This window comes from Heliconius melpomene, chromosome 19 (genome assembly GCF_056956725.1).
Source record: "Heliconius melpomene rosina isolate 202511_hmr_F chromosome 19, ASM5695672v1, whole genome shotgun sequence".
NCBI classification, from domain to species: Eukaryota; Metazoa; Arthropoda; class Insecta; order Lepidoptera; family Nymphalidae; genus Heliconius; species Heliconius melpomene.
In genome coordinates this window covers 7,714,709-7,726,842 of record NC_140407.1, presented here as the reverse complement: position 1 = coordinate 7,726,842, position 12,134 = coordinate 7,714,709, and the positions used below count along the sequence as shown (strand labels likewise).

Genomic DNA, 12,134 nt, shown 5'->3' with positions numbered 1-12,134 from the left:
TTAAAAATCGGTCTTTTTGGTAAAGAATAGCCATTCTTTCTCGGTACTATAAGTAAATATGAAACTCGTAATGTAGTAGTTATCACGATATCACGCCGAAATAATAGATTAATGTATTTGAGAACCCATTAAATAAAGATAAATAAATACGAATAATTTCACAAATGTTTTTAATATTTAATATGGTGCCGAAAAATATATTTTAAAAGTAGATGTTTTAAGACGCAATTTTTCAGCTATTATCATAATTATGTTACACTCTCAATTAGGATAAATGAAAGTAACAATTTTGAATTATACATTACTATTTAGAATAATTGACTTGTCATCTTATCAAAATGAATTATATCGATTGTAATATCGATTTATCATAAATTCCTCAGACTTCCTCAAATGTCAAAATAAAAGTAAAACGTCAAGTTTCGTTGTTGCTTACTGCAGCACTTTCCAGTCCACCCAATGTTTGTTTTGTAAATAGCTATAGAATAATTAATGTTTAATAATTATTAAACTAACAATTGTAATTAAAATCATACGCCTTTTTATATTCATTTGACATATATAATTATTAATTATTTCTAAAATTTGTTTTTTCTTGGAGATACACGAGCGGTAACCTAAGAATGGATTTATCGACAGAGATTGTATATTTTATAGATCTTCTTGATTTAGACGAGGAATTGATAGATCTACGGGCAAAGCATATAATGGAAAGGTCTAGTTTCACAAATGAACACCTACGAAATTTTACTAATTTACTAATGTACAAACAACTGATCAATAGTAGAGAGGAGAGCGAATGTTGTAACCACGAAGAATTCAGTTTTTTAGGAAAATTATTAAATAATGCAAATGAAGAGAATATCGAATATATATGTCAAATTATTAAAGTTGTACTTAAATTAAATCCAAGTTCTATAATAGATAAATCGGAACATCTGTTACAACAAATTATTTATGATATTACCTTGCCAGCTCAAACAGAAATATCTACTGACATACAAAGTGAAGAAACAAACATAATATCATTGTTGAGGCTAAAGATATGTGGGAGTGTTTTAGATGCAGTTCTAGAATGTGGGTTCAAATTGTCCCTACCTTTTCTTGAGACACCTTTGGAACATTTAATTTGTAGTAAAAATGAAAAACTACAAATTTACTTTTTAATGAATACTGTGACTCAATTTTTTAATGTTGTAACTGGTTATAACATTTTGGATAGAATTTGGAATTTTATCAGACAATTCAAATGTACAATAGAAAGAGTATTAAAAGTCTTGTGTTGTCTTTCCAATTACTATTTACCAATTAATGAAGAATCTAAACAAACTGTGCTAAAATCTGATGTCATCTTTTACTCAGAATTTTGGAATTTTGTCCTTTTGGGATTATCATCTGACAATGTATCTTTAAGAAAACAAGCAGTATATTTATCTAAAAGAGCTATTGATTGTGCATTTAGTAATAATAAAAATATAAATGTCAATTCAAACAGTTCTTTTAACTGGGATAATAAAAATAAAGAAAGCTTGAAGAAAATATGGGACAATTATTTTATCTTATTAGACAGTTTAGAAGAGAAGCAAAGTAATATTGTTATGCCATCTTTAAAATTGTTTGACACTGCAAGTGAAATAGGACATTGTTGGTTGATATGTGCATATAATATTGGATTATCACATGATAATGCACAAGTAAAATTTAAATGTTTATTACATAGATTAAACATTAAAGTTACGGATGAAAAAGAAGCATTGCCTATCCTAGAAGCAATCAACAACATAAATTGGTTTGAAAATAAAAATGACTATCATGTATTAAAACAAAAAATACAAAATAGTTTTGTAAAAATCAATACATTTGTCAATATTTTTAAAGCCATACCACTGGTAAAATGGTCTCCTGTGCCATTATTTCATCTATCTGATGTCATAGCTAATATAAATATAAATAAAATTACAAACAAAATAGATGAAATACAAATAGTAAATTATATAGCAAATATATTGAGGATACCATGTAACAATAAAGTTATAAGGAAAGCCTTTTATGTTAATATATCTTATTTTGTTGGAAATTGTTGTAAAGGTTTACCTTGGAAGGAATATCTTAGTATATACTCAAGAATCAATTTAGATTATGATTGTAAAAATCCATTTATTAAATACATTAAAAATGACCTTATAGTAACTGATAAGAAACAACTTTTACAATTAGCAACAAATTCACATGAAAACATAGACTTTACCATGTTATATTTTGAAGCCCATAATGATCCTGGACTGATAGAATATGTAAATGAAATAATTTTTAAAATACAAGATATAAATAGTAGAATGTATTCAAATAAATCTCAGTATTTGGAAGATGTAATTTTCTTAGTACATCTTTATAAGAAAGCTTTTCAAAATGAAGGAATATATTTTGCCAATATAAATTTAAATACTGCAAAAGTGTTACAAATAGTCTTGCAATATGCTATGGCTTTACTTTCAAGTAATTTTGTTATAGATATTGAAAATCTTAATATATTATTTGATGGTCTAGATGCTTTAAATATAGAAATAAAACTGATTACTAATGACCATATTGTTCAATGTTATAGAAATTGTCTTTTACTTTTGAAAGATAATGTAACACATTTTAATAAAAAACTTTTGGCTATATTTATATTAAATATTTGCTTAAAGTCATCAGCAATTCCAGCATATAATGAACATGACTGCCTGAATGTAGATAATTTTATAAAAATAATAGATAACGTTAAACTTAACAATGATTTAAATAAAGAAAATAGTGGAAGACTGAGAAATGCATTTTTTGAGAAATCTTGCGAAGTTATGTACTATTTGATAACTATTAAACCTTATAAGGTGAATGATAATATTCTTAATTATATTTCTAACACATTAATAAGTGGTGGTTATGGATGCTTGAAGTGGATTTTACGAATATTTGATAAAATAATTGTTCAGTTATTAGAAAGTGAAACTATTATATTTAATTGGCCACAATTCTTATATGCAATATGGAAGGAAATAGAAGACTTAAAAACAAATAGTCAATATTTAATATGTTTAGAAGAATTTATTAGAGTTATAATAAAAGATGAATTTCTGAAATCGGATAGTTATAAGTATATTATTACAAGATATTGTAATAAGTTTATTGAAGATGCATCCATGAAAAGTACTCCAGTATACTATTTAGTTAGGCAAATGAGTGACTTAAAATCCTACAAATATGATAACTTAATGTTCTTATTGAGTGAAATATTACTTTATCCTGGTATACAAAGGAAAGATCAAAGGTTAAATGTCTTTATTATATTTATTAAAACTATTGTTTAAATTGTAATACACCAAGTAAATGTAAATATGTTTTTTTTTTACTATAATTGTATGGATAAGTACAGACTTTTTTAAATTTACTAGAATTAGATAAATTAATATTTATAGTAAATAATAAGTAAATAACATTACAATAATACTTTGTCATAAAACTATTTTTTCAAATTCTTATGTATATTGTTGTATATATTTCAGAATCTCCGATATCACAACACTCATAATATTGAAAGACTCCAGATATGATGTTGATAGAAAGTAAGTAATTTTTTAATTTAGTCAATTTTAGTTTTGGCTTTATACATAATATACATTTAGCATCAAGTTGTAAATAAGTAAATGTATTAAATTTGCTAATGACGACTGTTTAGTTATAGGTCTAAATATATATAGAGCATATTAAATGAATACAAATCAAGAATAATCATATAGAATCAAAGAAGGATGATAGAAGATTGGTCATAGATTTTAAATGTTGTGACTGTTTCTGAAAGACAGAAGAAAAACAAAATAGTAGACAATCTGCCAGAACAGTATAGAGCATAATTGAAAGTCCCTTAAAAATGAATATTGTGTTATTTTATTCATTAATTTTCAGGTCAGTAATATTTAACTCGCATGTTAAAGTGCAAGCGATACGTGTTTTAGCCAAGGTCCAAGATCCAGAAGTCCTCTCAAAGTTATTTCATTACATGAAACAGAAAGTAGATGAAATTTTCAAAAATAAACTGCGTTATCACGGCAATTCTTACCATGAAAAAGTTTTGCAAACATGTGTACAAACATTACTTTTTGTCTTTTTAAAATGTAGAAGAATCAATTTGGATATACCAGCGGAATGGTGTAAAACAACTCTTGCAAAGTTCTCTCATCAGCCGTATGTTAAGGCGTGTCTTGAGTGGTTTATATGTTTGTGCACATTTTATAAGGTAAGTGAAGGTATGTTCTTGTTTTGCGTGGACTTTAGCTTAGAACAGATGACAGATGTAGACAGATATTTATGTACCTATATGTTGTTTTTTAAATCTTCAAATTTTGTTGTAAGTAAATGTCTGGGGGTGAGCACCAGACTATTCTGGGGTGGGCACCCAGTTCCTCCCCTTCCTACGCCCATGCGCCTGGTTAAATTACGTTTTATTAGTTTATTAATTTACATTACTTTCGTTTTCGTACAATAATATAATTTAAAAAATAATATAGAAAATTTTCAGTCAATTCATTCATTCATTCATTAATTGCAATTTTGTCGAACATTCCTTAAAATTTTATAACTTATTTATTTATAAACCGATTGAAATAAAACAAATACTAAATGTTAAGGGAAGTTTTCCAAAATACAATACAACGATAAGCGTGACGAACGACGGACCTATCACGGGTTCGATTCCCACTCGGAAGAATGAATTAAGGATTCGTTTCTTGCTCCGATAAGACGATAAAGCACCACGTTCATTCTTGTCATTCCTATTTCCTTCATATTACTAGGTATAATAAGTGTCGATGCCGTATAGCAGTTCTGCATATTTTGTCTACCACTACTGTAAGTGACATCTACTTTTGTGCATCCTTTTCACTTAAAAACAAGTAGCTTAATTAATATATTTATAAAACAGTATAAAAACGAATTAATTTAATTTCAGAATACACTGGGAAATCCAGAATTAATATACTCAATATGCATACCCGACGTGTCATTACAATCTCAATGTATAATACTTTATTGGACTGTTTTGCACAAACTAAATACTGGTAAATGTACCAAAGAGGAATTTGAGTTAGCCATGGATTATCTCTTGTCTCATACAATGGGTCCTGTATATAGCGTTCGTTTGAATGCTCAATATATGTCAGCAAGGTTATATCATAAAAGTTTAACCCTAAATTTGGGCAATGAGAAATATGCTCATACAATCGATATAGTCACAAAGACTTTAAAATCGACGGAAGAAGCTAAAGATAAAACTTTTATTAAATTAAAAAAAGATTATTTAATTAACTCCTTTGATATCGTAGAGGATTTAACTCCGTGTGGCATATTTTGGGCTACAGCCAAATTTGGTAATAACACAGACGTTATGGACGATGAATATTTATATGATGCGCTAAATGAAATAGATAAAGTAATTGTTTCCCAGACAGAAGATGGTTTCATCAATGAATGGAAACGTAACCATAAAGATAATATGATTTTATTAGAAAAAAGTAAACACATAGACGAAAATGTACTGACTTTGGACAATTCTGAAGAAAGTGGTATTATACAAAAGAAGTATGTGCCATGGAAGAATATGAGTGATATTGATGTTTTTGATACGGAGAAACAAGTGAGCTTTTTTAGCATTTTTTACCTTAATTAGTATATATGTTGAATATGTGTACGTATGTAAATGTATGTTTGATTATTTACATACGAGGGGATCCTGTGACAATATTATATTTTCGTAGCATGGACCTGGATGCCCTTGCTAGAAGGATCAGGATAACAAGGTTTCTACTTTTGCAATAAAATAGTGTTTTTTTAGAGATCAGATATTATTTTACAGTGTGAAGCTGATTGGATATTATTTTTATTGTCTTTTATTTGCGTGCTACAACTTTCGAATGGTCGGACTCAGTGGCGTAGCTAGGGGGGTGCGAGCGGTGCGGTCGCACCGGGCATCATAAGGAAAAGGGGCATCAAAGTCGACGATCACTTTGTTTTTCTTTGTTTTTTTAGACTTTAGACCATTTTAAAGGGCATCAAGTCCCCTAAGCCGCACCGGGCATCAAAAGGAAAGGGGCATCAAAGTCGACGATCACGTTTTTTTTTAGAAGTCATGAACGTCGACGATCACTTTTTTTTTTTTTAGAACTCACGAACGTCGACGATCACTTTGATTTTTTAGACCTTGGACCATTTTAAAGGGCATCAAATCTCCTACGCCGTACCGGGCAGCAAATACCCTAGCTACGCCACTGGTCGGACTTAAATTCAATTCCAACTCAGGGAACTTTGTCAAATAAGCTGGACAGGCGGATTTCTTTATTACTTAAAATATATATTTTTTGTCTAAATGAGAAACAGTTATATTTACTTTAAAATGACAAACCTATATTATAGTTTTAAGCACATTTTATTACTATTTAAATTGTATCATTATCTATATATATAAAAGGACTTGTCCTCACTGACTGAGGTAAGACGCACGCACAGCCTTAACCGCTGACGATAGAAACGTGAAATTTGGACAGATGTTTACTTTCGTAATCTGGACATCCACTAAGAAGGGATTTTGAAAAATTTTAACCCTAAAGGGGTAAAATAGGGGTTAAAAGTTTGTATGGAAAAATTCTTAAAACGCCACCGATTTTTATAAAATTTGAAATTTAGACTCTTAAAAATATTTCATTGAACACATATATTTCGTTTCATGGTTTATTAGAATTTACCCCTAAATAAGCTAGCGAAGCTGCGCGCGTCCGCTAGTCTATTATAATTTTTAAGGTATAAATGAACATTAAAGCTATAAAAAATGTACCTACATAATTTTTTTGCTTATTCAAATAATTTTTACAGATAAAGAAATCAAATCTTATACTGGTAGCATCTTTAATAGACAAACTCCCGAATCTAGGAGGAATGGCAAGAACCAGTGAAGTTTTTGGTGTAAAGAAATACGTTATGGACAGCTTAAGGCATTTACATGACAAACAGTTTCAGGGATTAAGGTATTTATATTTATGAGTAGTAAACACACAGACAGAAAAAATATCTACGTATAATATAACTGATCGCTGTGTGTACATGAAATAAATTATTATTAGGTATTTAACAACATAATAGAAGATAAAACTCAAAACAATGTTTTTTTAATTTTTGACTGTTTGTTTGTGCATGTAAAACAAAACGCCATTTAACGCCGACACTAACCTATCAAAGCAACAACATCGCACACTCCTCATTCACGAAATTGAGTCTGTTGAGTTATCTGTGAATTGATGTTTATTATAGTAAATAGATAATTGCGTAAAATAGAACGAGAAATATCCCTTTCTCGTTCTCGTATGTATTTTGAGAATGAAAATTGGCAGATCAGCAACGTTTAGTAGTATTTTTGTAGATGTTTGCGTTATTGGTATCTATTTGTAACTGCGTCACACGTAATACAGTTGGATAAAAATGAAATAAAAATAATAATCCTACGTTTAAACTGTTGAGGAATCTTGATTAATTTTTTTATGGATGGGCTTGAAATCGTTAGCGTATCTATCTTTGAACAGATATGTTCGTGTAAGTAAAATTTCTGGGATTGGCACAGCCCACTCGGCTCCCCTCACCCACCCCTTACGCTTTGAAATATTTTACCATAATGGAGTCCCTTTTACTGGAGCAGCATGCAGACGCTGCTCCTGATTGTAGCTCGTCTGGTGTTGCACGGAGTCATTTCCTCGCTTTGGTAACGAGGCAAAGCGTTCTGTTGATTTCCGCCACTCCACACATAGTGCCTTCCGTAGGTCCCGTAAACCCATTAGCGTAAAGTTAAAAAAAAATCCAAATATTTTCTTCTAACAGTGTATCGGCCGAACGGTGGATCAATGTAGAAGAAGTTCGTCCGACAAAACTTAAAGAATATTTAATGAAGAAAAAATCTGATGGTTATTCAATAGTAGCCGCGGAACAAACTTCCAACAGTCAACCATTGCAAAAGTTTAAATTTCCAGAAAAAACATTACTTTTATTGGGGTATGTATATTATGTAATGTTAGCTTATGGTACGAGATGATGTTACCACGCCGTCATGGCTGTTTGTGTTCCCGCTAAGGTGAATGAATTATTTTAATTTCACCGATTTGGTTAAACGAAACGCGGTGCTGTTTTGCGCCAGTCAAAAATGCGGGATAAAGCGTAAGACAAAATAATCTTAATTTGCTAACTTAATTTGAAATGTTTCTAAAATTTATGGAAACTACCAACAAAATTCTGTGTAAGACGCTGTGTAATGCGATAAACTCGGGGCCGATCGCCACATGAGTTTAGCAATTATATTTTTCTTTATTTCCCATTTTATGAAGTTCACTTCGCTTTATACGATGATTCGAAAACTAAAAGTAATGATTACTTTAGCTACTCCACGGCAAAGTAAAAATAATGATTACTTTAATTTTATTTATTTTCTGTTACAGACATGAAAAGGAAGGCATACCTTGCGACCTTCTTCCTCTAATGGACAGTTGTATAGAAATACCACAACAAGGCGTTATAAGATCTCTAAATGTACATGTTACTGCCGCCATATTTATATGGGAATATGTTAGACAAAATATGCTCTTATAGTTTTTCTTATATATGTATATTGTATATAGCTAATTATGTTTTTATTCGTGTTTTATTTAAAATCAGATTACTTATATTTTCAGAAATTAAATGCATGGAATTAAGTATTAGTAATCAGTCACCATCTTCACCTTCGCTCTGCTTAGCAATCCCCTTTTGCTTTGCCTCTCTAATGATAAAGTATATAAATACGACAGTTTAACTTTATTACTATATATTTTTTTATCTATATATTATTTATATTTGCGTGAGTACGCAATCTTTAATTTCATAAAGAAGAAAAAAACACAGAATAACTTTCAACCTTTTACTTCAGATTTACAAAAGAATTTCACCATTTTCGGTAACACAGTAACTTTGACAGGTTTCACTTCAAACTCCTCCTGATCTATAGCGATCACTATGTCAGATTTATTTTGTAACGGATGAATTTCTAATGTCCTAGCTGTGACTGCTTCTGGAACATCACTATTACCATTTAAGCGCCTCCATCCTTCTGACACGAATTCTGTATAATTATACTTATTTTTCCCTAAACCAACACTTAACACCGACAATCCATCTTTATTTTGTGGCTGAACTCTAAAATCTGTACATTTGAAGCACAATTCACTTATCATGGAACATTCCGGATTGACAATTTCAATAACTTCTTTCTGTGGTTCATTGTTTGGTATGAAAAACGTCCATTTTCGTTTAACTTCAGGCATTTTAGTTAAACAATTATTGCAACCTACACATGGAGGTGTATATTTTAATGTTCCACTACAATCCCATGATAAAGAATCTTTGTAGCCATTAAAAATATATGACGCATATCCTCTTAAAGGTCCATAAATCCAATATTTATCATTCTTCGCGAGTGTATCTCTAAAGGCTCCCCATTCAATAGAAGTCATGGCGTAAATAGGTTTAGGTTTAGGATTTTCATCGTCATCAGCCATGGGCTCAATCTTCATGACATCTTTCCAAGTTGTATTATTTTCTATGATGGCCATGCAAGCTTGAATTAATTGTTTTACTTTTTTTACACCATCACCTCCAGGAAATAGATCGTTTCCAAGACTGTTGGTACGACCGAGAGGTAGGATACCCAATGGAAATCTGTTGGCCTTGTCATTTCTTCTTAGTAAGCCTATAAAATAATAATATAAATATTATGAATTTAACTTAATATAAAATACTATATTTCATAGCATTATAAAAGTTTTAGTCATCTAATTAATTATTTTTCAATAAAAACTATTGAGTTATGGGTTGGTTGGTTAGATTTAAGTATGTGTTATGGCAAAACTAAGTTTGGACTATGTTTCGTCATAATAAGTTCTTTGATTTTCATGATTATTACACATTGAAATGAAACTGTTTTAACCGGATTAATCGCGTTTATATATCGGATAATACATATTTTTGTAAAACCCGACGTTTCGAACACTTTGCAGTAGTCCTTGGTCACGGGTAGACTGAGGTGGCATTCGTCTATCAGTTGACATAATTATTATATCAAAATACCGCCAATATGGAACATCATAGAAATGAACTTGCAAGGTCACTGATCAATATAGAAGAAAACATACACCAACTAAGGCGGTCCAGACTTGCTTCAATTTAAAGAAGCATAATTGTGGAATGAGATGACGCATCACAAGATGGGTTCATCTCCAAAAGTCAATCCAGATATATATAAAATTTAATTATAGCTTATTGGCTGATCGTAAATGGATAGAAATTTAAAAAACTACCGCCAACGATTTCTTAATATATGTTTCATTATTTATATTGCAATGTCCTTAAAAATAGGTTATCTTAAAGCCTTAAAACATTATGCTAGTATTTTAGTGGAGTAGCAAGTAATTTAGTAGCTAAATGTGTCTGAACACCAAAAATGTAGTCAAGTAGTAAGTAAACTTTAAATTTAGTTTTTTAATATAATTTCCATATTTATTAATCACACAAATTTTGTTATCCACTTCTAAAATTCCCATTATAATTAGTTTCTCTGTCTATTTAATTTATTGCAAAACACCACTTAATAGTTATTCTGGACCCAAGCAGTATGTAAATGATTTTTAGACATTAGCAAGTAATTCAGCTACTATAACTCAGTCACACTCCAATATGTTTTCTTAATTACCTGTAACTGTTTCAGACACGGTTCCATCTCCACCCGCAATTATTATAGCTTCTGTACCTTTTAAAGTTTCAACAATTTCTTTGGCATGTCCCTCTGATGTAGTCTGTATCACATCCACTTGTAATCCTGCCAAGTGCAATATTGGTTCACAGTATTTCTCATAGTCTTTCTTAGCTTTACGCTTATTTGCAACAGGATTTAAGATAACGGTAACAAGAGTTGGGTTCCTGTCCATGGGTATTAATGAGTCGCCATATTTTGACGCTTCCTTACATGCTGCTTGCATTAAAATGCTTATTCTGTAAAGTATATTGTAATTTAATTTTATTATGTAATTTAAATTATAACAACAAAAATATGTAAATAGTTTGTAGACAGCTTTGTTATTTGTGTTCATTGTATATTAATAACATTTTTAAAAATATTGAAATATATTTTGACATTTCACTTATATTGAATAATATAAAATTTGGAATGACACCCATTTCATCCACATCTAACATAGAAGTAGTTATTGACATAATCCAAATGATTAGAAAACTGTAGTGGCAGTGGGTCACATCAAAGGTGATAACCATTGTGATAAACACATTATGGAGTAGAGACTGCATCTTGGCAAGCATGACTACATATTCAAATTGCTTGGCAATGTTTTAAGCAAACTACCAGAGATCAGGCTCGGCAGTGTGTTTCAAAGTACACAGGCAAAGACAGGCTGATGATGATAATTAAAAAGCTTAAGCAAAAGCAAGTACTCAGTTTTAGGCTTGTATTTATAAATCACTCTCAAGTCAACTCTAAGATCGATTTTAAGATGCCTTTTTCATGAATAGATCATTAAAAGGGAATCTCAAGATTTTTTTTAACTTCATGCCTGCTCACATCAGGGTAGGCAGAGGGAACTTAATGTTAAGACACCCCATTCCCCATTTTCCGCCCATTCGGGACTCTACACCACGCTTTATCTCGACACCAGAGCAAAGATTAAACCAGAGAAAATTAAAAAAAAAACTCTTGTTTGTTCATATAAATGAATATGAACACTCTTTTAAACTTACTTAATCTCATTTACACTTACTCATATTTTTCTTTTAGTTTTGCCGCACCGTAATAAACGACAATTGCTCCAAACACCGACTTTTTCCAATTATTACGCAGTGTTTTACCAATTTTTATTATTTTCTCCATTAGATCTCTTTTATTAAAAGTAAAATATTATTTATTTACAGAAAATGGAATATTGTTAAAGGTTATGTGATATATCAGCTGTTTTTAAAATGACAAAAACACAGAATAAAAATATCTAGCTACATGTAATGTTGCCTATCATAGCATTTTT

The 12,134-nt window shown here is 30.4% G+C and overlaps 2 protein-coding genes across 3 annotated transcripts; one reads left to right on the top strand and one right to left on the bottom strand.

Moving 5' to 3' along the window:
* Positions 1-472: 472 nt before the first annotated feature.
* LOC146528588 (uncharacterized) lies at positions 473-8,705 on the top strand. The gene is made up of 7 exons (XM_085203502.1): positions 473-3,310; positions 3,546-3,605; positions 3,946-4,276; positions 4,988-5,671; positions 6,904-7,055; positions 7,900-8,070; positions 8,511-8,705. Exons 1-7 carry the CDS (start codon positions 624-626, stop codon positions 8,659-8,661), a joined length of 4,236 nt encoding a protein of 1,411 aa, XP_085059628.1. The 5' UTR covers positions 473-623; the 3' UTR covers positions 8,662-8,705.
* A 249-nt stretch (positions 8,706-8,954) lies between these two features.
* Positions 8,955-12,095, bottom strand: LOC146528587 (acylglycerol kinase, mitochondrial-like). Of its 2 annotated transcripts, none has more exons than XM_085203503.1 (3): positions 11,874-12,095; positions 10,796-11,094; positions 8,955-9,796 (listed from the first exon to the last, which is right to left on the bottom strand). In XM_085203503.1, exons 1-3 carry the CDS (start codon positions 11,981-11,983, stop codon positions 8,961-8,963), a joined length of 1,245 nt encoding a protein of 414 aa, XP_085059629.1. In that variant the 5' UTR covers positions 11,984-12,095; the 3' UTR covers positions 8,955-8,960. The 2 variants fall into 2 exon arrangements, with proteins under 2 accessions (XP_085059629.1, XP_085059630.1); XM_085203504.1 differs by having other exon boundaries at positions 11,854-11,989.
* Between the last annotated feature and the right edge of the window lie 39 nt (positions 12,096-12,134).

Excerpts from the sequence above, each read along its gene's own strand:
- LOC146528588 (XM_085203502.1), top strand. The coding sequence starts at position 624 with ATGGATTTATCGACAGAGATTGTATATTTTATAGATCTTCTTGATTTA. Across the intron at positions 3,606-3,945 it reads AGATATGATGTTGATAGAAA|GTCAGTAATATTTAACTCGC; the intron begins GTAAGTAATTTT and ends ATTAATTTTCAG. Across the intron at positions 4,277-4,987 it reads GTTTGTGCACATTTTATAAG|AATACACTGGGAAATCCAGA; the intron begins GTAAGTGAAGGT and ends ATTTAATTTCAG.
- LOC146528587 (XM_085203503.1), bottom strand. The coding sequence starts at position 11,983 with ATGGAGAAAATAATAAAAATTGGTAAAACACTGCGTAATAATTGGAAA. Across the intron at positions 11,095-11,873 it reads AAACTAAAAGAAAAATATGA|AATAAGCATTTTAATGCAAG; the intron begins GTAAGTGTAAAT and ends TATACTTTACAG. Across the intron at positions 9,797-10,795 it reads CGTGTCTGAAACAGTTACAG|GCTTACTAAGAAGAAATGAC; the intron begins GTAATTAAGAAA and ends ATTATTTTATAG.